Below are 25,998 nucleotides of genomic sequence, written 5' to 3'. Positions count from 1 at the left end.
CGGCTGAATCTTGGCCGCACTGGAGAGGGGGAGCCGGGCTGCTCTGTCTGCTCAGAGCAGGGCTGTGGGGGGTTCCGCAGCTGGAACAGGGCCCATCGGCTCCAGGATGGCTGTGGCCCGCAGCCACCTGTCCCAGCACTGGAAACGAGAGAGAGCCCTGCCCGGGGTTTGTCTATTCTTAAATGTGGACCACAGAGGCGGTCACAATTTTAAGTGTCTTAAAAAATTGTCCATATTCAAACTGGCCAGCTGATAGGTTCTGTCAGGTCACAGAGGAAGCTGTAAGCAACCCTTTGCAAGAACATCACTTCCAAGACTATGCTTTGCTAACCCATGGCAGGCATCTTTAAAGTTCTTTCTGAAATTGTGACTTTTTAAGCTTCATTAACATGTCTTCTCTGTCCTGTGGCTGAGTGAAAATGATACATTTTTTTCATATCTTTTCTTCTGGGAGAATCTGCCCAGTAGGTTTTGTAAGACAAAGGGTGCACATAATGCTCTGCTCAGCACTCCGCCTTTGCAAAGCAAAGCTGATCTGTTTTAAATAATAAAAGCCAGAAAGTGCCTGGCTGCAAAAGTCTCCACAGGAGACATCCTGTGGACATGCCAAAAAAGTAAGTCACTGCTTGTGGGCCAGCATTGAACATTAGGTAAAAAGCAGCAGTTTCCTCCTGAGGTGATCCTGAAGCCCAGGGTATGGTTCCTCCATACTGACTGACCACAGGTAAGCCTCCAAGGTTCCCCTGAGATGCTCTCAGGCCATTCACTTCATTTGCAAAGAGCTGCAGTGTACCCAGAAAATTAGAAGCGTGCACTGCCTAGTAAATGTCACAGCTTTAATGTGCAGCTGAGGTCATGCTGGTGGCAAGCCAAGGTTTGGGTTCTGTTCCATTTCTGTCTGTTTCCATACTGCACCTAGCTATGAAATAGATTTTGTGTTTACTGAAGCTTCTGAAGTCAGTCCACATTAGGAAAAGTATAAGGCAGGAGTAAGAAAAGGCCACTTACTGAAATGGAGTGATTGAGAGAGCAGTGACTATCAAGGGTACTGATTTTTGAGTCCTTGATTAGAGCCTGCTCTCCTTTCATGCAATTTATCCTCAGTGGTGATGCTGCATTGTTGTGGCAAATAAAGCTTCCTGGTATTGCAAAGCTGGGAGCAGCCACTTACATGGAGAACAAAGCTTTGATCTTCGTGTTTTGCTATTCACCCCTCCACAGTGTTGCATTTTGAGAATAGAGAATGGGTTTGTATTATTTTTAGATGCATAGAATTACAGTAACATAAATGTCTTCTTTTCAATTTAATGTGCTGTTAGCTAGTGGTTGGTTTGATAGTTCTGTGCTTGCTACAAATTTCTGTGTTTGGGGATGGGCAATAAGAACATGTGGTTTGGCACAAGCATGATAGAAATTAATGTGGGGGTTTTTTTACTTTATAAAGGAGAAAAAGTGTATTGATCAATAAGCAGGAAGTCTAATACAGAAGAGAACAGTGATGTGTAAGTGGCTCATATTGTTTATTGTAGGTGATGCAGTCACAGACAAACAAATTGAATAGATATTGGCAGTGTAATGTTGAAAATTCTGGGGTATATCAAATCAATTCATGAAATATTGCTGCAGTTTAAATACTCCGATAGACATGATCAGCAGACTATTTCTTTTTCATTCTTGTTTTTATGAAAACCTGTAAGTATCAGCAGTTTTCTGTGGTAGTCTCTCATTTCATGCATTGACACAAAGGTACGTGGCATGCACCATCCTGCAAGGCCTGTGGAGCCAGCTGCATCACACCTGGTGGCTATCCAGGAGTCATTACAAACAGGGATGAATTTAAGGAGTCTTTGTACTTGACCAGCTCAGTTCCTCTTTGTCAGTTCAAGAGAGGACACACCCACCTCCTTTCTATAGAGGAACATTTAATGTGGCTCGTAAAGTGTGCTTGCTATTAATTTTCTGTGGCATTAACCATTCTAGTGTGCCTGTTGTCCTGATCTGTTTGAGTTGACCAGTTCCCCAAGTGGAAGGCTGATGGTTTGAGAAGCTACCTGGGCTCGATGCAGGACACTCCAAAAAATCACATGAGAATGTGCCTGAGGGCCTTGTCCAAACACCTGAGCTCAGACAGGCTTGGTGCTCTGACTGTTGCCCTGGGGAACCTGTTCCTCAGGAAGAGTTAAGTGGCTTGCTCAAGTTTTCACAGAAAGGACTAGTCAGCATTGAGCTTTTAATGCAGATTTGATAATGCGTTATAGCCACAGGAGCATCATTCTGCATCACAGCAAAGGCATTCCTGGATTTGTGGAGAGATTCAGAATAAAGGGAACTTAATGTCACAAAGGGAATTCTGATACCATAATGTAAATAGAATATAGGAATGCTAATAAAGAACATTGAACAGTGCTTTCAGTAAATAATGATAGTGAACCCAATATTTTAACTCCTCATATCGTATTATCTCATGCAGTGGTCTTTAAACCAGAGATATAATAGCTGTTGATCTAAGAGTTATTCTATTTTAATGAGGAATTATTCTCCTCCGGGGCTTTTACTGGTCTTTGTTCTGAGAGCAAAAGTCACAGAACTTTTTAGTCAAGACAGAAACCAGTTGTCAAAGTTAAGAAAGAAAAATGGAAAGAGGAAAAAATAATTAATTTTCTTCTTACTTCTCTTTTTTTTTCTTGAAATATTGGTAGAGAAGGTTCATGGAGAATACTTGGGCATATTATTTTTCCGAAAACGTAGGACAGTTGTCTTGTTTGTTGTTACAGTAACATAATATGCTCTTATGTAGCTATGGCACTTTATTTCATGGCTTGTTATTGTTAAACAGTGCCAGGATTCTGATGTCAGTCATGTAGGCTAAATAGTTACACCTGAACGTCTTTGTTGTTGTTGTTTAATTCATGGTCTTCTACTTTTTTCCTTTTAGACTGACTGTAAGAGAATTCTTAGTAGCTGTGTGAAGGCTACTCCTGTTTTGCTGAAAGAACAGATTTTTACATCTCGTTGAGCTGACACTTCTTGTTAACACCTAATTCTTTCCCTTCTGCAGAGGAACTCAAGGAGAAGCTCCAGAAGTATGTTGACGAAGTGAATGCCCACAAGCCTGGTTTCATCAAGGTTGTCCGGCACAGCAAGCAGGAGGGGCTGATCCGGTCTCGGGTCAGCGGGTGGAGAGCAGCCACAGCACCGGTCGTCGCTCTCTTTGATGCCCACGTGGAATTCAACGTGGGATGGTATGTGCCTCCTTCAGTTTTTCTGACCCAGGGACCTTTTCCAAGCACTGGTGTTATTTTACTGACTGGCATTTCTCTTGCATATAGAGAGTGAGTTAGCATTCAGAGCTTTTTAATGGAGATTCAGACATAATCTGTGTAACATGGTCTAGATCCATTTTTATGGTTTATCTGCTGATCTAATTACAGTGTACTTAAATGATATTTAAAAACTGCACATGAAAAACCTCCTCCACTAGCATAGCCCTTTTCCCATGAGGGCAAATGTGTCTTCTTTTCATTAAAAATACTATGTTTCTTTTATGTTCTGCAGTGTAAACAAAGAGGTGTTATTTTGGCCATTCTGCAAAAGTAAACATAACTAAAAGAATGTATTTTAACTTGTTCAGTCTGGATTTAATATCTCCCTTTCTTCTTAAGTAAAAATGATGGTAAAAAGGCAGGAGCTTCTGTCCCTAGGATAGATCTATTATTAACTCTGATCTTGATGTCCTTGATGATGTTGAGGGCCTGAAGTTATCGTTGCTTGGTAGCAAGGGTATAAATGCTCTATGATATGCAGATACTCATTTCTTCCATCCACCAGCCCAAATCAAGGTTAACAATAAGGCATCCTAGAGAAAATATTGCAGTGTGTTATTTTGTGACAAATCCTGCATTGTCAAAACTCCATCTCAAAGCAGAGAGGGCTCTGAATGGTTAACAGATTTAGACTTCACTCTTTCTGAAAAATACAGCATAAGCTGCTGTTTATTTGGTGGGTGGACTAAATAAACTTTAAAGGCCCCTTCCAACCCAAACTATTCTATGATTTCCATCAGTGCTATGCTTTTATTGATGTAATCTTAACACTGTATTTCTTTTTTTTTTTTTTTTTAAGGGCTGAACCAGTGCTCACCAGGATAAAAGAAAACAGAAAAAGAGTAATTTCTCCATCATTCGATAACATTAAGTATGACAATTTTGAAATAGAGGAGTATCCTCTCTCAGCACAGGGGTTTGACTGGGAGCTGTGGTGCCGATACCTGAACCCTCCTAAGTCCTGGTGGAAGCTGGAGAACACAACTGCTCCAATAAGGTAACGGTGGCCCAAATGAGTGTCACTGGCAATGCTCTCCTAGGTATGGCAGGGGCTGATAGGCTTTACTGACTCTAAAGTACTTAAATGTCCTTGAGCTGTCCTCTTCACCTTTGTCCTTGTCCCCTACACAATCAAGAAAACTCTTGTTTTCAGTAGATCTTTTTAAAGGAAACTCTTGTAGATCTTCTTAAATAGGTTTCCTGCCAAAGTGGAGTGGTAGGCAGGGCTGCTCAGCAGCACTGCTTTCTCCAAATGTCTTGCCTGCTAATTTAGTGCTAACAGGCCAGAAGTGGAATTGCCTTTGCAGATACATGATATAAACAGAGATGATCTGACAGCTGTATTCTTTATAATGCTGTCACACAGCTTTACAGCTGTGCTGTGTCCTAGGAGTTAATGTTTGGTCACTGACACTGTGAGCAAAGGGTGTATTGGATCCTTGCTTTGGGACAATCTGGGTCTCTACCTTCTTATCACGTCTGGAGTGTTGTTAGGCTCGTTCAGAACAATACCTGTGTCTCAGGGAGGGGAGTAGTTGCCTCTGAACCCACTCAGCAGCTCTGCTGAGATTCCAGGCCTTGCTTGTAGATATGCATTGATTCCAAGGAGGCCACTGGTACCTGTGCTCTAGCTCCCTGCAGAAATAGTGTGAACACTGTTGTCACCAGCTGAAAAGCAGAACCTCAAATGGCACTGGCAGCTGTTTTTCATCCCATAGCTCTGTCTTTACGGGCAGGCACTTTTCTCAGGTTCCATCAGCTTAACACACTCTGAACTGCACTGACCCATGAACAGGACCTAGAATTGGAAAGTAGGAGATAAAAATTAACAGGTTTGCCACAGGCAAATGTAAAAAGGGGTGATAATTTCCACATCATTAGAAATAGTTATTGCTCTTAATGAACTCTGTTAACGCTATAAAAACATTTCTGTGAAGACAGGCTGGGAGAGTTGGGGTTGTTCAGCCTGGAGAAGAAAAGGCTCCAGGAGATTTATAGGCACCTTCCAGTTCCTAAAGGGTGGTTCCAAGAAAGCTGGTAAGGGACAAAGTAGGTAGAGATAGAAAAATGGGAATGGCTTTAAACTGATAGAGGGCAGGATTAGATTAGATATTAGGAAGAAATTCTTTGCTGTGAGTGTGGTGAGGCACTGGAACAGGTTGTCCAGGGTAGTGGTGGATGCACTATCCCTGGAAAACCCTTGGCCAGTCTGGATGAGGCTCTGAACACCCTGATCTATTTGAAGATGTGCCTGCCCATGGCCTGGGTTTGGAATGAGATGATCTTTAAAGCCCCTTCCAGCCCAAGCCATTCTATGATCCTGTGATTAATTATATAGATTAATTATTATGATGACTTTTAAGATTAAAAGTATTTAAACACAGAATAAAGAGCAAATCTACTTTTCCATTTTACCCCCAAACTGTTCTATATGAGGGCCAGGGAGTGAGTGTCCTTTATGAATACTGGATGTTAAGGTTTGTTCCCTACCCCTTTCCCTGGCACATTTTTTTAATTCAGTGCAATATGCTGCATGTGTGTGTTGGATAATTAAAACAAACACACCAAAAAACAAAGCCATGTGTATTGATGGATGGTTTCTATCATGCCTCCATTATGCTTTTAGAATTATAGCAGAGGGAAGTAGGTGCTCTGAGAAATACTTAAAAACAACAACAAAAGCAAAAGTACCTTACCATAAGAAGCATAACTTTTGTACTGATTTTAAGTGCTATTTTCCTCATTAATAAATACATCAGAAACAGTCTTTCATTGTTATAAAGTGGGTACTATAGCACTTAGGGGCATTAATATATAGATTTTTGTAGAATTGTACAATTTGTGATTAAGACAGCCTATAATCTGTTTGAAAGCAGATGTGTACACTAGCTGTAGCTTGAGTGTTCTCAATAAAAGTAGGGCGATTTCGCCTGTACTGCTAATTAATATGCTGTCATTACCAGAGTGCCTGATAGCAGAATAGTCATCAGAAAAGACATTTTTATTTCTTGCCATTGTGGATTATAAGGTAGGGGGGAAATGAAAAGGCTAAATGACTCTGTATCCTTCTCTACTGCATCTCATACAGGTAAAATTGTACCCTCTGTGGCTGAACTCTTACCTTGCTAAAATTGGATCTGTGTAGTAAAAATTGGTTGGTTCAGACCATGATATAAATAGAGCTTACTGATCCAGTAAAGATATGTGACGTGTTTAAATTTGGCTCAGGACAATGGACTAATGTTACACTATGCTGGTACAGGCAGACTTTTCTTGATTCTGTATTAAAAAAACCTTATGTGGATGGTCCTATTCAAGAAATAATCTCTTTTTTTACTTAGAACTTACAGACACAAGTTTTTTAGCTCTAGCCAAACCTGGCTTCTGGCTAAACACACAGAACTATGCATCAGTGGGTATCATCTGCAATTATCACAGGCAAGAGACTTGAGGACTTAGCAAGGACAGAGACTACACTGGCTGGTGCCTCAGAAACAAAACTGGGGCTCCTGGATCTTGTGCTGTTAGCACTGAAATCCTACCTGCTCTGGTGAATATTTATGTCCAATAATTTGACTCTATTTTCCTTCAGTGGTGCTTATTTCACTTTAGAGTTAAGCATATTAGAAGGCAAGGCTAAATCAATTTGTTTGAGAAATACATCCGTAAGGATCTGTTTTGCTGCACCATTTTATCCAGCAATTATAAATATCATACACGTCTGAGTAATAAAATTCTTCATAATTTATCTGCTAATTTTGGTTGCCGCTGGTTTATTCTTCCAGAAGTCCTGCATTGATTGGATGCTTCATAGTAGATAGAGAATACTTCCAAGAGATTGGATTACTGGATGAAGGCATGGAAGTATATGGAGGAGAGAATGTGGAGCTTGGAATCAGGGTAAGGAAAATAATTAGCCAATACTGGTGGCTTACATTTAAAATATAGCTTGCTTCTTATTGCGGGGGGAAAGCAGTCAAAAACATATGGATGATGGCCTGAAAAGAAGATCCACTGCTCTGCAGACATGTAAATAAATTTGAGGAGAGAGGGGGGGAAGAAAGAGCAAAAGCTCTCTTTACAGAACTTAATCTGGGACAAGGATAGAAGTACAGAATTTAGGATTATTCTTTCACTCAGGTGACAGTGCTAGAATTTTGCAGAGTTGATAGCTAAAACTAAAACTCCCTGCTTTCCAGTAAGGAGGAGAGCTTCTCACAGGTGTGATGGGAAAAGCCTTTCTAGATTACTTGGTTTATTTAAATTAGGAAAATCACTGTGGAGCAAAGTGGAATACAGAGGCATTTATGCTGTTTTCCAGAGGGAAGGGAATTAAGATATTCATAAAGTGCGTAAGTGCACGTATTTTCTTTTTCCTTCATGCACTCATCACCTGTTTACTATAGTGCAGTACTGTGTGTGGTTTGTGTACTTCTTTCTGTATCTCTTCACAGCTAAATACCTTTCTGAAAATACAGTGCTGTTCTCTTTAAGAATCTCTCAGGTTTTTGATAAGAAAGGAATTCTTAGGTAGATAATGGTAATGAAAAATGGTGTGATGTATTATAAAATTAAATTCTGAACCTTGAAACCATGAAACATTAGTGGAAGGTAACATTGTGATTTGTGCATTTTAGTGGCCAGAATAAAAGCAGACTGTTGTACAATAGCAAAAAAAGGAAATTACTGTAAGAATATAGAATTCTCTCCTGAGACTGCAAGATATAACTAAAAATACTCATTTTTACTTCTGGTTTCTTGAAATCCTTTTTCTTCTGCCTGTCAGAGATAAAGAGTTATTTCAGCACGAGTGAAGCACAGACCCCTTTTCAGCTACACTAGAGCACTTTTTTGAGGAAAGGGAGAGAGAAATGCAGGAGTGCTCCCTTTAATAACACCATTCTTCTCACTGTGAGGGCCAGAGAGCTGCCTTCTGTTCCCAAAAACTTATTTTGCAGCTCAGTGTTGCAATGAGTTGAAAATTAACGTCACTTTGATTTTTCTGCTCTTTTTTCAACTGATAAAAACCTGTTGTTTCCTCATGAGTGCGCAGAGCGTTCTCTCGGTTTGCATCATGAGATGTACCCGGTCTGGGGAGCTGATTGTTGATATGTTGATAGACGAGACCAGAGGGACACAAATCTCTGCATAATTGAAACTTAGGAGTAGGCTGGATCACTGGAGTAAGGCCTGACACTGCTCTGATTTCCTTCTGGCTTTTTGTCTGTCTCCAGGGAAGCAGTGCCTGACCTACATAAAATATTTTCATCTGTAACAGATTGTAGTGTGCAAGGTAGCATAATATATGCTGCCTTATCTGCTTTTATGCTGGCTTGGATCTGTGTTCCTGGCTATATGAAAACAAATTATGCAGCTGTAATAAACAGATTTTTTAGCAGTTTATTACCATCTCTTCTCAGAATCCTGAGCATGTCCTAGATCATACAAGGATGAGACTGAGGGGGAGACCTCATTCTGGTCTTCAACATCTTCATGAGGGGGGGTGGAGGGGCAGGCACTGACCTCTTCGCTCTGGGGACCAGTGACAGGACTCAAGGGAATGGCCTGAAGTTGTGTCACAGGAGGTTTGGGTTGGATATCAGGAAAAGGTTTTTCACCCAGAGGGTGGTTGGGCACTGGAACATCTCTAGATTACTTGTGTCACTTTCAACTGTGTGGCCGATGATGAATCACTTAAAGTAGTCGTTGTTCTACAAAAACTACATTATAATTACAGTATTAGTGCAATAAATAATGTTTCCATTTTCAAATGCTGCTCTCCAGTCTATAACTACACATTCCTCACTGTACCTTATCTTTCATTGCTGTTTTCCTTTTTTAAGAAGTACCTAGATTTTTCTAGAATTCTACTGTGTGATAAGCATTATCAGGATAATAGGCAAGCAGACCTCATGTGCCCAAATTGGCCTGCTCGGGAAATCTTACGCATAAGCTTGTAGCAGCAAACATCTCGAGGAACTAGGGAGTTTCTTTTTCACTGCAGAAAGAGCAGCAGGTGTTAGGATCATTAGAGCTACCTGTTTATCTTAAACATGGTAAGTAGAACATGGTCCTGTGTCCTTATATTACTGACTCTGTTCCTAAGGATGTAAAACTGCTGCGAGCCAAACTACTGTGAGGAGTTAGACCCTGACAAAATGGAGACTTTTCCCACTATCCTCACCCGGGAGTTATTTTTGTCACCTCATCATCTGCACAAATATCTGGTTATTTGTTTTATATGAGTTGCAAGAAAATCCCCAGTTTTTGGAATCTGTATTTGAAGTATCCATTGTTGGTAAACCATAACAAGCCACAGAAAATAGGACTTTGGAGGATTATTCTCTTGACTCTGAAGAATTTGTTTCACTACTCAGCTCTGTTGGTCTCTGATTTGGAATATTATTTTAACTTCTAAGATTTTTACCTTTGTCTGTGGCTTTGTAACAGCATTTGTAAAATATTAAGCATATATTATTAAATCAATATTAATAGAGATCTGTTGCCTTGAGCTAGAAGCTTGACAGATGAGTTCAAAACATGAGTGCATTTGATTCTTAGAAGAAACACTTCATTTACTCTTCGAGCAAATGTTTTCTTGCAAAGCTATTTATTTGCCCCATAAGACAAAGCAGGCAGGCTGGTTGATGCAAGACTTGATAGAATCCTCTTTGAGCAGCTCAATCACTTCAACTGGGATTTTTGAAAGATTCATTTACTTTGAAGCAGCATCATATTTGTAAATTCACGTTAGGATGAGTGATGCTTCGTTTTGTTTTATGTTCAATCAATCCCAATTGAATGGACTTAAGTGTGCTTTTAAAGGACCAGATTGCATTTGGAGGGCAAATTGGAATCACAGTCTTATACATGTGACCAAGCAGGAACTGTGTTGTTAACTGCCTTAAAGTGGAAAAAGAATGTGAGTGTGAGGCTGGTGTTTCTCACTGTCATTTGGGCTCTGCTTCTGGGTTGTGCCTGCACAAGCAACACTTGTGGCCGTGGAAGACCCTTCAAATCCATTGCAATCAATTGGATGCAATCAGTCAGATTCAGGATGGTTCAAATCTAGTTTGAAATAGGCTTCTTAAAGGCCTCTTCCAATTGCTACTGAAGTCAGCAGAAGATTTTCTATCAAAAGCAAGCCTGTAGCAAAGCAATCCTTTTGTCTTTTAAAGCAGCCTGCATGCTTGATAAAGCTCCCAAATATCTATTACAAGAAATTATTTGTACCACTTTTAGGGATGCCTTAGCAAATATTCAGTGATTTGCCTCAGGTCCCAGACTAAGTCATCATCAGAGTCAAGGGAATGCAAGCCCAGGCTTTGACTTAGAGTAATTCTGTCTGTCACAAAGACTTTGTGCTTGCAGACAAATTTGTGTTCACAAGGATACAATGGTCCTGTTAAGTGGGTAAGAGGAAATTTTATTAGCAAGTAAAAGCTCTTTTAAGGAAAAGGATTGGGTCTTGTTCCCACTAAATGGTATATCAGGACTTCACATCAGCCAAACCAGGAGGAAAATTGCATTTATAGACTGAGTATGGCACACTACTTTTGTACAGTATATTGCTGTAGTGAAATTAATTGCTTCATTTCTTGTTAGTCTGATGGTTTGTCTGCAGACCTTATGTGAATCTGATGCTCTTTCTGTTGGTGGAGAACTCAGGAATGCAGTTAATGAATAGAGGTGGAGAAATTAGTCCCTTGAGCAGAAAATAGTCCCAGTGTTCTTTGGGGTATTTTCCATACATTAAGGTCCCTCTGTGGCAGAGCAAGCAGGTGTGAAGTCTATCATGCCTCTCTCTGATGTATTGTTTCTTAAATTCCAGAAGTTATTTCTATTATTTGTTTTGGGGTGGGTTTTGTTTTGTTGTTTGTTTGGGGTTTTTTAATGTGTTTTTGGCTCTTCACTATCTTTTTTTCTTTAACCTCCCCCCACATGTACTTCTGGGATCATGATTTTTCATTGCCAGTTAGTTGAGTTAGTTAAGCCATCCCAATTCTTTCTCACCTGAGATCTTATAATACTGCCCTTGCAATAGTGTTCTTTTTGTTAATCACAAGCAAGTGAAGATATTTACCCTTGCCCCAAGATCTCCATGTTTATCTGGAAACATTTTGCTCTTTTTCCTCTTTCCCTAGAAGTTTCCAGCAATTTTACCTGTCAGTGTTCCTAACACAGGCCATAAATTACATGAAACTGTGAATATATTGCATGTAAATAGATGTCTGGTTTTATTAAGGAAAGCCTTTGCACAGTTGTCCTGGGCATGGCTGGGGTGGAGACAATTTTGTTCCTGGTAGCCGGTGCAATGTTTTGGGTTTAGGATGAGAATAATGTTAAACCACACCAACAGTGTTCAAGCTCGAGTGTAGTTTCACAGTACAGAGGCCACACTGGGTTACATTTTCTTCTTCTCCATGCCATGCATTCTCACTCTTGCAGCAGCTCACCAGTGCTTTGGCCCTGCCAGCACAGTGGTCAGTCCACACCTGCTGCCTCTGAACACCTCTGCTTCAGTAAACTTTTTTTTTTTTCTAATGCAGGGTTAATTTTAATGTTAATCAGTTTGTGGTTTACTGTGCTGCCTCACAAACAGTTTTGTTAGGCAGATTGACAGACTGATGCACCAAGGAGTAGAAATGACTGCAAATGAACAAAGAAAGTGAGGGGATTTTTCACCAAGCTGCTGTGTTGTGGAACTGTTTGCATGCAGAGGGAGCAGTGGGATGTGTCCTGTGTGCCTAGTGTCCCTTTCTGTCCTTGCTGCTGGGTCTCCCTTCATGGCACTCCAGTGAGCAATGTAGATCTTACCTAAATACACTTCAGGAAAATGAATCAGGACCTTCCCTGTTCTTGCACTTGCAGTTATCATCACTTGTTGTAGTCTTAAAGCCATGTTTTTAGCTTGTTTTCAGTAAGAAGGCCAGTATCCTTTGCCACTAGGGAATGATTTGCTGTACAGAAACCATCCTTAGTACTTGATCACAAGTGCTGTTCAACAGTATTAGGTTGGTGATGGGCAAAGGCAAAGGGTTGAGAAGTGGGAAAATAGAAATATTTTTACTTGTTACTCTTAGATAACTTTTAACACTGCTTTTTAAGGTAATGGTTTCTCTTTTTTTGCATTAAAGCATGAAATAGAAGTTTATTTTGCTTTTATCTATTTTTTGAATTAAGAGGCTATTTCTAAACTGAAGCCTGCAAGAAAAAAAATTGTAAAGATTGACTGAATGTGACTTCTTACAAGATGTGGCCAATGCTTTTCACAGCCCACGCTTCCACCAAGGTAAAAACAATTCCTTAGCAGTGCAAGTATGGCATAAGTACTTGCCTAGCACTCTGTGTAACCAGCAGTGTCCTATCAGTGTGCACAGGATTATTCCTAAGGTTAATTTTGTTTTGCAAACTATCTCCCTGTGTTAACAATCTGAATCCCAAGAGGACACAGACTAAAATTCTCTATTTACAAGGTTGTAATTCCAACAGGTTAAAAAAGAAAGGCTTTATCAAGAATAAAGTAAGGAACTGTCATGCCACCAAATTCTGCCATGACATTACCAGAAATTGGCTTTTTTTGACTTGTTCTGGTTTCAGTCACTCCTGCATTGGAATAAGTGTTTTTCCCCCCGTTTTGCCCATGAATGCCTCAGCAGGTAACCAGCAGCTACAGCATGTGTAATTATACATTACCAGTGAATCATTTTTGTGTTTTTGCTATTTCTGGGGAGAGAACATTTTATTAGCTGCTCCCACAGGAAAGGAAAGTATTACAGCAGCAGCTAACACGTGGCATCACTGTACCCTGCAAGGAAGGACAACGAGGCACTTGGAGATTTCTCACAAACGTTTTTTCACCAACTGTGCCTGTGTGGTTGCACATTACCAACTGGGAAGTAATACAGATATCTTGATGTTTTATGAGAGGAAATTGTTGTTTTATAGTGGTATGGGAAGAAGTAAAACATTTTATGTCAATATACACTTACAAATCAATGGACTCAGGTGAGATGCAAATTAATTAGTGCATTATTAGCCTCATGTTTAATGCTTTCCTGCACTTTCAAGTCATGGCACAGTGTCACTGCCATTGTACCTTCTGGTGTTACAAGTCTTCACTGCCTAAGATGGGAAGATTCCATATTTGTTGCTTATCTCTAGAACTCAATTTCATTGAGTGTTTTTAGTATCGCAAGACTGATTTAGTAATCTAACAAAGATTAGAGGAAGATCAGTGTGGGAGAGCAAGGAATTGTTGTGGTGGTACAAAAGTGAGTAGGTGACTGAGATGGATTCACCAGGATGGATCCAGCATGTTCAGGTCAGAGGTGTGAAGGCCAGGTACCTTTATGTGTGTGACAGCACCTTGTGTTCTAAGTCAAGCAAGTGAGGCAAAAAGCCTGGCTGAACAAGGAAGCTATGGAGCTGTTGCCTCAGTCTTTAAGAATACTGATAGAACTTGGGCTACACCCTGTGGAAAGGGACCTGGGGATGCTGGTTGTGGCAAGTTGAACGTGGGACAACAGTGCCCTGGCAGTCAGGAGGGTCTGTCCTGGGGGCATCAGACACAGCATTGCCAGCTGGGCAAGGGAGGGGATTGTCCCACCCTGCTCTGGGCTGGGGCGACCTCACCTCGAGTGCTAGGGGCAGTTTTGTGTGCCACAATATAAAAAAGAAGCTCTTAGAGAGCATCTGAAGGAGGGCAGCGAAGATGATGAAGGGTCTGGAGTGGAAACCTTGTGAGGAGGGGACTGAGGTCACTTGGTCTGTTCAGCCTGGAGGAGACTGAGGGGAGATCTCATTGCAGTTACAACTTCCTTGTGAGGGGAAGAGGAGGGGCAGGCACTGATCTCTCCTCTCTGGTGACAGTGACAGGACCCAAGGGAATGGCCTGAAGTTGTGATGAGAGGCTTGGGTTGGATATCAGGAAAAGATTCTTCACACAGGGGTTCATTGGGCACTGGAACAGGCTCCTCAGGGCAGTGGTCACAGCGCCAGCCTGACAGAGCTCAGGAAGTGTTTGGACAATGCTCTCATGCACATTTTGTGATTCTCATGGTGTCCTGTGCAGGGCCAGGAACTGGACTTGGATGATCCTTGTGGGTCACTCCCAACTCAGCATATTCTGTTCTGTGATCAAGCCTTTAGGCACAGTGCAAGATTAACAAGACTGATCAAGCTAAGTATAGCTGTGGTAAGGGAGAGAAAGGTAAAACCATAAAAGATGGCCAGCACAGTACATTGCTCCATGAATACTCAACCAGTGGTGATCCTGTTCTTCAGTCTCCTACTTCTGTGCTTTTTAAGACAAAAAGTGATTTCTTTTACTTCCTGTTCATGACATAAACTTGGCAAAGCAGTGATTGATATGTGGGTTATTAACTGTGCCTGGCAATGAGATAGGCATGTTTGGAAGAGAACTGAATGGAGCCACAAGCCTTCAGTGACCCTTTTCATGTGTTATCTCCAAGTGACACAGGTGGAGAATAGTTCCTGCAGTTGTAAACCAGGAGCACACCCTGTGTAGGTTAACAGTACACTGTAAAAGTTTCACAGCTCATGAAGATACATGCAAAATTAATCCCTGCAGAACAAAACAATTTAAAAAGTACATAATGAAGCAATTATCTAAAAGAGTAAGGAAAGTAATGACAATTTAATTTGGGAAGAATCTTTTCATATATTAGGTTTTCATTGAGAGTGTTTTATGAAGGCACAATTAATGTAAAATGGGGCCTGTGAGGCAATTAATGATGACTTCAAAAGTTAGATTTAAGGGATAATTTACATTTTAAAATTAAGAGCAGCTCTAGTTATGTTTAAGTCTTTTATTTTCCTTTTAAAAAAGCCTTTTAGATTATGTGTGTGTGTTTTTGTAGATTACTTACAGTTTCACATTAAAATACCACCTTGGTAATGAAAAAAAGCTGTTTTTACATACAAGTAGATAAGTTTACCTGGAAGTATGACGGGCTTGTGTGATGATCAGAAGTATTTAGTGAAGATTATCTGGCTGCAGTGGAGGTTATGACCTAAAAAAAGAATGAAATATTTCATCCAGTGAGTATGGTTTCTAGCTCTGCAGTGACAGATACCCAACCAATGTACACAATAATCCAAAAACTTCCAGGGTGTGATCGAAACTCCACTGACAGCAACTAGAAATACGAACATTGATTTCAGTGATCTTTGTGTCTGACAATTCTCTCTGTCCTTTCTGCAGTCACCTGTCAAGATACCAAAATAAAAATGCAGATTTAAAATTATTGTGGTATTGAATAAAAATAGCTTATTCATACTTGTCTGGAAAACATCAAGCTCATTACTGGTTACCAGTAAACAATTAATGGTAATGACAAGGGTTGACAGGATTCACAGGTAGTTTTTACAATAAATTGTTCCCAAAAATATATTTCAAAGATATTGGTAACTATTAGTTTGTATCCACAGTAGAAATTAATTTACACTGACTGTGTTTTTAACTTCAGGGCATCTTTAATGAGTACTTCTAATTTTGTAATTTGCAGCCTTCACAGAAGCTAGAAATTACTTCAGCTTTTTGAGAAATCACTTAATAATTAAAAGGTTTTTGTTTGCAGTCCAAATGAAATGATGATATCAAACAAGGTCACATCAGCTCTTGGAGAAACTGCATGATCTGTGTAAATTTAATGAATGCAGTACATGCTAATAAACTGCTCAATGACTTGTAGAGTTTATTTATTTATTAGATTAAGGTTCTATAACATAAAAAGATCACTCAATGATTAAAGAGATAAAAAGAAACTTCTAATGAAGAAGTGTTACATCATTTTATAATGAAATATAAATTAATTATTTGAGAGAGGGATCAGCTTCAGAGTTCTGATTGTTTTGATTAAGTATGCAAATTCTAATACATTTAAATGAAATTGGAAAGGGTTTACTAAGGAATGTAGTGAAAGATTTTCCAGATGTGAATGGAATTTGCTTTAAAAAACTTGAAACCAGCTTGGTTTGGGTATTTGTAAGGAAGTGTGAGTGACACACGGCTCTGTGAGTGCTGTAACTGATGCCTGGTGGGAGTGAGTGAGGGGTGACAGGGGTGTCAGGACTTGGCAAATTGCTCTAAGGAATCACTTGGTGTGTTCCTGCTCCTGTTGCTGCCTCACTTGTGCCATCCCCCTGGACTGCCCCATACTCAGGTCCTGTACGCCCCCAGCAGAGGTGGAGTCGCAGCTGAGCTGTGGTGCCACCACCTGTGTCCTCTCTGTGGTTTTACATTGCTCTCCTGGCTCTCCCAGTGTGGAGAGCCTGTTTTCTGTTTGCTTTGTGGTGCTACTTAAACCTTGATGAACATAAATTCTCACAGATTTAGGGCCACAATTATAACTGTGTGCAAATAAACCTTCTGTAAATTAACAGTGTGAAGCGCTCAGAGCTTGGACAAATTGTCCACGTAAGCCGTAGCAACTGAAGATTTAAAAGGGAGTTTCCCCTCCTTTTCCCCCCCCCATCAATAGATTCTCTGTATTCATTTGATGTTTCTGTCATCTCTCCTTTGCTTTGCTCAGTTTAGATCATAGGGTATGCTGGGCTTAGTCTTTCAGCTTTGTAAGCATTCGCCTTGGCACTGCTGCTGTCCCTTTGGACCTTGAATTTTTTTATGGAATTTTACTACCTTTTGCTAGTGATGAAGGAACAAGGAACCGTTTCAAGAAGAGGAATCACTCTAAGCCCTTCTTGGGGCTATACCAAATATATGAACCTCCTCAGGAAATTCGAGAATAAAGAGCCCTTTCTCAGGCCCTCTTGGAAGGGAGCACTGAAAACGCACTGAAGTGGGCTCAGAGCTCTTTGGAAGGGAAACTCCAGTTGCTGTGTTCTTTTCCTGAAAGACTGTGTTTGCAAAGGAAACCAGCAGGACCAGAACCTCAAGAAATTCCTCCAAAGCAAAGCAAACCTTTTTCCTTGCTGAGACTCCAGCAATCATGGAAAGAACTCCCAAAGATACACAGACCCTCACACTTCAAAACTTTCCAAGGCGAAGTCTGAGACCTGTTGGTACAGTTTTGCAATTGATGCTTTTGCAGCATGAAATTTGAATTGTTCTTTATCATGTCACAGTGATGAAAGCATATGTTATTTTTTACAACTGCATATATATATTTAGAGATTTGGCAGGAAATTGAGGTTATTGCTGGCAATTTCCATCTCTTGCCTACCGTAGGTAAAATATCTTCATGTGTAACAAGAAAAGTTGCTGAATTTCCTTTTAACCAGAGTTTAGGAAATTAATCAAATGTCTTCCTTGCAATTTGTAAAAGCAGGTTAGTCATTAAGTATTACTGACTGCAGCCACAGTATGCTCAGAGATATAACATTTTACTTCAAACCATTCCATGTGGTTGAAAAAAGTCTTTGAAGATCTTTTATCTTTAGATTTCTTGCTAAAGCCATGGGTGATAATTTGGAAAAGCTTCACTGATTTTTAACTTTTGTATGTATTTATAGCCATCACATAAAATAGCAGTGCTGGAAAACTAGAAAGGTGTTATTCAGTGTGGATAAAGCCTGAATAAAGATTGCTAATGACAGCAAAAAATAGCTGCAAAATTCACAGGGGAAATGTGTGAAGCTGCAAGGAGCTAACCCCTCAATTGCTATTCCTTCTTGTCTACAGGAGTCTTATTAGATGAAGAACAGACCACTCTAAAAGGCTTTTCAACTTCCCTATGAATAGAGTCTTTAAGAAAACATACTTCTTAGTATTAAAATATTATTTTAAAAAACCCCTAAAAATTGTATCTGACTGAAAGGTATTGATTCAGAGGAATTAATTAGTCTTTCCTGTGCACTTCTGATGTGAGATTTATACCATCTCAAGGTCTTTCTCTTGAAAAACTACCCAGCTATCCACAATGGCTCCAACACAATGGTTGGAGCACCAGGGATTAATGTACATGAGTGAAAGACATGGGAGGAGGTAGAAGTGGTCAGAGTCAAGAGGACAGTTGGTCTAGAAGGGAAAGAAAATGCAAGAAATACCCATATTTAAAATATAATCAGGGAAGAATTAAACAAAAGCCCTGCTGCTTTTTGTAGCAGTTATTTATGTTTATTGTTTAGTATTCATACATGCAGTTCAGTGTAGTGTTCAATATTCAGTGGATGAATAGCAAAACCCTCCATTCCTTGGCTGGAGATTTTGCATGTTCTGGGGAGCTGGGAATCCAGGCTTCAGTGAGATTCCAGGAGAGCTTCATGTCATTTGAAAGTCCCACTTTAATGCCTGCTACCTACATTTTTAAATTTTTTTTTTTTTTTACAACTTACCTCTCCCTAAGTGCAATGAAATGTTTGGATAATAGAGTTTTCTCACTGTACTGCAATCTGCAAAGAACATTTGTGGAAGAGAGAGGGACTATGTCTTGTCCCAGGTGTGACCAGCTGAGCATGTCAGGATTGTGCTTTCTGCCTTTTTAAAGCATCACCTCTGCGTCCACTCTGCAAGGTTTCATAGCCTGCATCTATGCTCCTTGTTGAGTTCTGTAGCTAATTTTTGTGGATTTTAGGAGATTTTTGTTTGGAAATAACAGAATATGGTTTTAAAACTGTTTGATGCAACTCACCAGTTCTGTATTGATAGCTAATTAATTGATAGCAACTAATTAGTCTTTGAAAATAGAACAGACTGACAATGTCTGGGAGAAAGGAGTGGCCACTTGGACTTGATTAATGGATGTTTATTCAGGTAGTGGGTAACTGTTATTTGCAAACTCTGTTGAAGACTTGGTGATCTCAGGATGTTTTTTGAAAACATCTCACTTCATTATAAAGTCAAATCAGAGTTTACTGATAACTGAATCAGTGCTAAAATTATAGATGACTCTGCTCTTCCGAATTTCAGTTCCTAGAAATTTGCTTGGAAATTCAGCTTATTATAGACTGTGAATTTTTTGCTCAACTTGTTGTCAAGATGGCATTCAGACCTAGCTCTGAAAATCCCACAAAAGATTTGGTGTTCACTTGTTGGCCTTGGCACAAGGCCATCCCTGGTTAGAAGGAGCAGAGGCGCTGGGCAGAGTACACAGTGCAAGTGGTGTGTGAATTGTCCTTAGCCCTTGTCCTGGGCTAAGTTATGAGCATCTCTACATCTTCTTTGTCTTTCATTATACTAATTTAGGCAGTGTGCACTGAGTAACTCTGAAACAATTTATAGCTGGATGTCCATGCTGTACTGAGAAATGACTGTGACTGAAAGCAGGCATTGTGAGAGCACAGCCTGGTGATACTTCACATTTAGTCTTTATTAGGAGATGGAGCTGGACCATTTATAATTATATGTTGGACAAACTATTATTTTAGTTAGATTGTTAAACTGGATTGCCCACTTAATATGATATTTAGAAAGACAGGACACAAATGTTGTTTCTGGATTATTTATTCTTGTGTCAGATCAATTGCATATTTATTTTTAAATATTTATGATCATCTCAGTTTTGCCCTGATTTTGATAATGGTTATGTTTATTTACTCTTATAGTCTTCCAAGTTCTGGACACAGAGAGATGCTGAAGTCTTTTTTGCTCCCTTTTTGACTGTACAGCAGGTTCATGGGTTAGCTCCCTTTCCACAGAGCTCTGGAAACCAGGGCTCTATCTCTTCTCCCAGCATATGCTGAATGCAATTAGGCACCAGTTCAGAAAAAGCTTTGTAAACATTCTGAATTCATGCCACATTTTCTGGTCTCAGGAGCTGCCAAATGCCTAAATGCTGTATTCAAGCCAGATGTCTAAATATATAAAATGAATGACTGAACAAAGTGCCTCCTTAGTAGAGCATATGCCTATAGGGTGGACAGAACTGAGGGGTCTGAGATCAGCTCCAGAACAGGATGTTCTGCCAGCCCACATTCCTGGCCACCAGGAGGGAGACCAGAATATGATCTCCTGGATGAGAGTAGAAGGAAGAAGCACCCTTGCTCTCATTTTTTGCTGTCCTAGTATGAGATACCAAGCCTCAGGAATCTCAGCTGGCAGTATCATAAGGCAAACTCTGTCACTTCTCAGTGAGTACACCTGCCTCTGGGACACCCAGGTACTTGTTCAGCACTATCAAACTGTTTGAGTACATCTGGGCTTTCACCTGAGCAGCATCCACTCAACCATTATGAATGGGCTGCCTTGATCTTGTTAGGAAGCTTACATAATACAGGATACACAGAAAAAGAGCTTCTATGTAAAATAACTCATGTACTTCACTGACTCTTAAGTCTGCCAAAGTGGGTTGAAAGCAGAAAGGGAAAATCAGAAATGAAAGCAATAATTATGATTAATATTGTGTACTTTAGCTCAGTTGTGGTAGTGGGCAAAACTGAAATCCGTTTGAGCAGGTAAAGTAACCTACATTAAAAATTTATTATAAGAGTAGTTTCTGATGAAATTGTTCATACAACATTTTCACCAGGCAGTCTCGGTCTTTGCCTTTCCTTCTCAAAAGGAATAGACCTGGTCCCTTCTCAACTGTGTTTAAAGCAAAGCATAAGATGCATTTATATTCCTCACCTTCCTAGAACCTGAAACTTCAGTGGTCTTAAAAAGCTGGTTGGCTTCATTTCCCTGTTATGACTAGCTGCCTAGTTTGAGATTCTGGGTAGTGCATGTATGGACTGGTATGGACTGTGCAGAACCTCAGAGAAAAGCCCTGCAAACCATTAAAACTTGAACCAGGCGTTACTGTTTTGAATGGCTATAAATAATTTTACTGATAATCTTGAGAAAAGCCGAGTTGATCCAGGAAGTTTGTGATGTGAGACTACTGGTAATGTAGAAACTGCAGTAAGGTTAAGTAGCAATAATAATTCACGGTAGGGCAAGGTAGTAACTCTGTCCTCTCACAACCTCTGTGTAGTCCAGTAAGTCTTGAATGGTTATTCTCCTTTGTAACAATGGCTAGCATAGAAATAAAACAATTCCAGTGTATTTGCTGGAGGCCAGCAGTGGTGTAGGGAGCTGTCACTAGCAGAATGTCCTTTTATTTTTCCTTGCTAGGTGTGGCAGTGTGGAGGAAGCGTTGAGGTTCTGCCTTGCTCCAGGATTGCCCACATTGAAAGAGCACATAAACCATACACAGAGGATCTGACTGCTCACGTCCGGAGAAACGCACTGAGGGTGGCAGAAGTGTGGATGGATGAGTTTAAGAGCCATGTCTATATGGCCTGGAACATACCCCAGGAGGTGAGTGTCAGAGACCACTGTTTGCAGGCTTTGGCTTTAGATTATTTTGGGTTTGGTTCCTGCCCTGAATTTTGATTTTTCTGGTAAGATTTTATTTGCATATGTGTATGTGTTTATGTCTCACATATAGGCATAAGACATGCCTATACCTACACAATTGTATATAAACATATATATGTAGCTTTGTCTTATTCTAGAGTAACTCCTTTGTCTTTAGGTTCCTTAAAAATTAGTTTCTTGTCAAGCTCATCCTCTTCACTGATGACTCTTCATGGATATTTTAAACTAGTAGCTGCAGAAATGTGGGAAAAAAATCCCCATCAAATCTACATTGCACATCTTGTTTTGAATTTGGTTTTACCATCACAGAGCGCTATAATTCCACAGGATTTGTGAGGAGAGATCTGCTGGGGGGTGTTGACAGCCACTGAGGCAAGTGTGGGGTGCCTGATAAGGATTTCACATCAGAGTGAGGGTGGCTGGTGGGTGTCATGACATATTGCAGAATCTCACTGCAACTCCCCACTGGACTGCTTGTCCTGATTTCTTTTCCATGGATGAGCATTGCTTGGTCGATTGTATTTAAGAGATGATGTCAGATGGCCAACCTCAGAATTCAGTTTAATTTTAGCTGTTCTTCCTTTCTGTAGTCAATGGTACTTAATCTATGAACACCTATGAGCTAAAGGGCTCAGAGCAAGGGGACTGTACTTATTCAGAATCTGTGTCAATAGATTGTTTCCCCCTAGAAGCTGGAAAGCATGGCTCTAGTTGAATTTGGAGTTTAACTCAGAGTACAGCTCTCATCATTACAGCAAAAGCAAACAGTCTAGACTTAAATTAAAGGGCAATTTATTTTTTCTATAGTAAAATCTCTCTGATTTGACAACTGTTCAGAGAAACTGGTTTTGCTGCAATTTCTGTTTCGAGAAATAAAGTGCTGTACTTCTCCTTTAGTCTAATAAGAAGAAAAGATTGGAAACAAAAAACCGACTTAATATATGAATGCTGATGTTGGTTCAGCTGCTCTCAATAGCTTCTTGCATCTCTTGTGATTAAAAGTAGATAATTTTGGCAAAGTGGGGAAGTCATTGTCCTATTTTTCAGTTGCAACATTAGCCACATAATCTGCCATGACCATGAAAAAAAATCCTCTGTAACCTTTTTTGGAAGTCCCATGTTCAGCAAATCCATGCTGCCCTCTAAGTGTCCCTGTTTTGAGAAGTTGCATGGCAGTCCATACAAGAATAAAGACATTTCTGCACTGGATAGGGTTACTTGTTTTATGGCAAAGCAATTCCAAATGGATTTTATTTGTGATTAGCCTGATAGATTTAGATTTCAGTTGCTATTTCATATTGTTATTTTCTTGAAGATTGGTTGATTTTCATTGATTGATCCAGGTTTTAGTTTTTTAACTTGCAAACATAACATTAACATGATACTTAGAAATTCCTCTTGCTAACCAGGATGTACAGTACTGTACACTGATTTGCATCGTATTCATCCAGATGTGGTGGTGGTGGTGCTTAACCTTGTGCAAATTTGAGATCTGAATGCAATTTAAAATCAAATTCATGAAGAATGCAAAGATAAATTGCAACTGGAAAACTACAGGAGTAATTCTCTATCTGGAAGCTAATGAATACTGGTAATGGACTGTGCAAGTAATAGAAATGTATTCAGTTATAATAGTCAAGACTTTCCATGAAATATGTTATTCCAAAATGTTAAACACTGGACCTGATTTTTTCCGTGGAAGGATTCCCAGATCTCTGAGAAGTCAGATGTTTCCAAAGGTTTTGGTCTTTGGGAGCTAACAATAAAAAGAAGTCAGAGTCATTTGGCAGTGTGCTGTGACTGCCCTCTCGGGATGTCTGTGGGCTTCTCTCTGAAGTGCTGAGGGCTTCAAATGGAGACCTCTGCTGCCGTGGTGATTTCTGCATCATTGACACTTAGATTCATAGATACAGAAAAGTACTTGAAACTCAAAGATTCTTCAAGTCCCAGAATCAAGGACTGTACTTTCCATGTGTTCTGCTTGTGCTTGTGGTTTTGTTTGTTTGGTTTTGATTTTTTTCCCCCATCATATTCTTGGCTTTAGGGAACACACTCCTTATTGGTGGTGATAAACCCAGTGTGCTATGTGTGAGCTATTTTTCTTCTCCAGCTGCATGAAAGGATGTGATTACTGAGGCCTTTGATGCTCTTATTTTCTTATACAGTAAACGGTGAGGAAACAAGCATTAGTGCCTGCAGGGTTGCATGAGATAGGATTTGGGAGGCAGTGGACCAATTTAGCACTTGATCCCAGGAAGCCTTGTTAATGTTAGAAGTCAAATGTCTGTGTGCTGGCACCTTCCTTTTCCTACACACAAGTGGCAGATACACTGGCAAGTGCAGCCAGAGTGGTGCCTGAGCAGGATTTGTTCACGAGATCCATTGATTGTCTTTCAGCACCCTACAGTCTCTTTATTTAGTCCCTAGCTGCAAAATTCAGAAAAAAATTGCCACTTAAGGCACAGTTCCACATGAAGTTTTATGAATTATGTAGGGCTTGAGATGGGGAATCACCATTTTTAAGATTGTTGAGTTATGTCTGATCTGTGTATGCAAAATCTCAGTTACCTACTTTTTAGAGTACTTTGCTAATGTTGAAGTCAGTTTTACTTCAGTTAGAAAATGCTTCCATAATAAAATATACTTGTTCCAGATTAGCATTAATTCAGTGCTTTGGGATGCAGTGGTTGCTTCAGCAGCTCAGAAATCTAGATAATTATACAGATACCTTTTTGTTGTGTAACTAAGAAAATTCAGTGCTTTCAATGTTATTTTTAAATCCTGTCTTGTGGTTGACAAAAATCTTTGAGGTGTTTATGGCCCAGTAAAGGCTGTTGTTTAAGGAGATAGATTATAAGATTTCCCTATGAAAATGTATTTATCCTGTGTTTTGCTCTGAGGCAGAAGTGGTATAGCACAGTGTGGAGCAAAATGTCTCATTTTACTTCCTGTCATAGAGAAGCCATGGATTTGCACTTAGATCCCTCTCTAAAATTTTCTGCTGCGTGATTTTAATGTGATAAATTATTGATTTTTATATGCAAGGCCTTTATGAAAGTCATGCTTTGTGATCTGCTCTTACGAAAAGTAGAAACTAGGTTAGCTAGAAATGTAAAGGAGGATAAAAATTACAGGAGAGAATTTTCTGCAATTGCTTTTAACAAAAATAACAACTTCTCTTTTTACATTACAAAAGAACTTTAATAAGTGCTGTTTTAGAAAGGTGAGCAGAGCTTCTGCTCTTTGCAGTGAAGCAGTAACCCAGACTTCAGAAATGGCCAGAAAGTGTCAGACACTAATGATTAGGCCACAGTGGGACACCAGCAATGCCCATGTTTCTAGGGCAATTTGCTATTTTCTGCCAATTCTTTTTGGATTTGGAAAGTGCCAGGAAATTAGAGAACAACAGTGATACTCCTTGGACACTGGATCTAAACCCCACTGAAGCCAACAGGAGTGGTCCCATTCACCAAAGCAGACTGTAAAAGGGACCCTGCCATGGTGACCTGTATCATATTTAGCTGAGACACTTCTGGGGTGTGTGTGGGTTAACAGACTCACTTCACAACCAAAACCTGGTCACTGTCATAGGTCAAAACCATGTTTGACTCTTGGGGATGGTGCTATTCAGGGCCAGGGGTTGAGCTTGATGATCTTGATGGGCCCCTTCCAACTCAGTTGATTCTGTGATTCCTCAATGAGGGAGATTCTGGGTGTTTGGTTTACACAGAAATGTATCACTGATGTCTCTTCTGCTTTTTCTGCCCTTTGTTTCATGTGCAGGACTCCGGAATTGATATTGGTGATATTTCAGAGAGGAAGGCCTTAAGGAAAAAGCTCCAGTGCAAGACCTTTAGGTGGTATCTTGTCAGCGTGTATCCTGAAATGAGAATGTATTCGGATACCGTCGCCTATGGGGTGGTAAGGATCTTGTTTACATTTCCCATTAAAAACATGGGGGAGAAAGGTGTAATAGTGGAAGAAATTCATGAAGACAATGCTAGGCTCAAAAGAATCAGATCAACTTGAAGTCACTAGTTAAATAATTTATTGGACTGGGTAGTTGACAGAGACAGCTGCTCTGCTGTCATTTGTGCTGAGGTATTCTGAATGTTATCTTCCTCCCTGATTTTTTGTTTGCTTCATGGCTTGCATTTCACACAGAAATACTCAAGGGGTGATTTTGCAGACACACTGGAACTGACAGGTTTGTGGCAGCAGGTGAATTCCCAAATAGGCTCAGTATTTCAACTGCAACCTTCTTAAGATTGTAGCCAGAGCTTAATTTAGAATCACGGAGTCATTTAGGATGGAAATACTTTTAATATCATCAAATCCAACTGTTAAAAGGCTGATGCTTTCCCTTATTAAAGTTCTAGCCATTTAAGGGCAATC

General features: G+C 40.0%; 1 protein-coding gene across 3 annotated transcripts in view; it reads left to right on the top strand.

The window, feature by feature from the left end:
* GALNT18 (polypeptide N-acetylgalactosaminyltransferase 18) overlaps positions 1 to 25,998 on the top strand; it is a 206,812-nt gene that overhangs the window by 131,122 nt on the left and 49,692 nt on the right. For all 3 annotated transcript variants that reach the window (XM_048307346.1, XM_048307345.1, XM_048307347.1), the window contains exons 5-9: positions 3,059 to 3,242; positions 4,123 to 4,320; positions 7,109 to 7,223; positions 21,358 to 21,543; positions 25,387 to 25,524. In XM_048307346.1, coding sequence (XP_048163303.1) covers positions 3,059 to 3,242; positions 4,123 to 4,320; positions 7,109 to 7,223; positions 21,358 to 21,543; positions 25,387 to 25,524 — 821 coding nt within the window. The remainder of the gene's footprint in view (positions 1 to 3,058; positions 3,243 to 4,122; positions 4,321 to 7,108; positions 7,224 to 21,357; positions 21,544 to 25,386; positions 25,525 to 25,998) is intronic.

This window comes from Corvus hawaiiensis, chromosome 6 (assembly GCF_020740725.1).
Source record: "Corvus hawaiiensis isolate bCorHaw1 chromosome 6, bCorHaw1.pri.cur, whole genome shotgun sequence".
Lineage (NCBI taxonomy): Eukaryota > Metazoa > Chordata > Aves > Passeriformes > Corvidae > Corvus > Corvus hawaiiensis.
The sequence above is the reverse complement of the archived record's forward strand: the minus strand, read 5'-3'. Positions and strand labels throughout refer to the sequence as shown.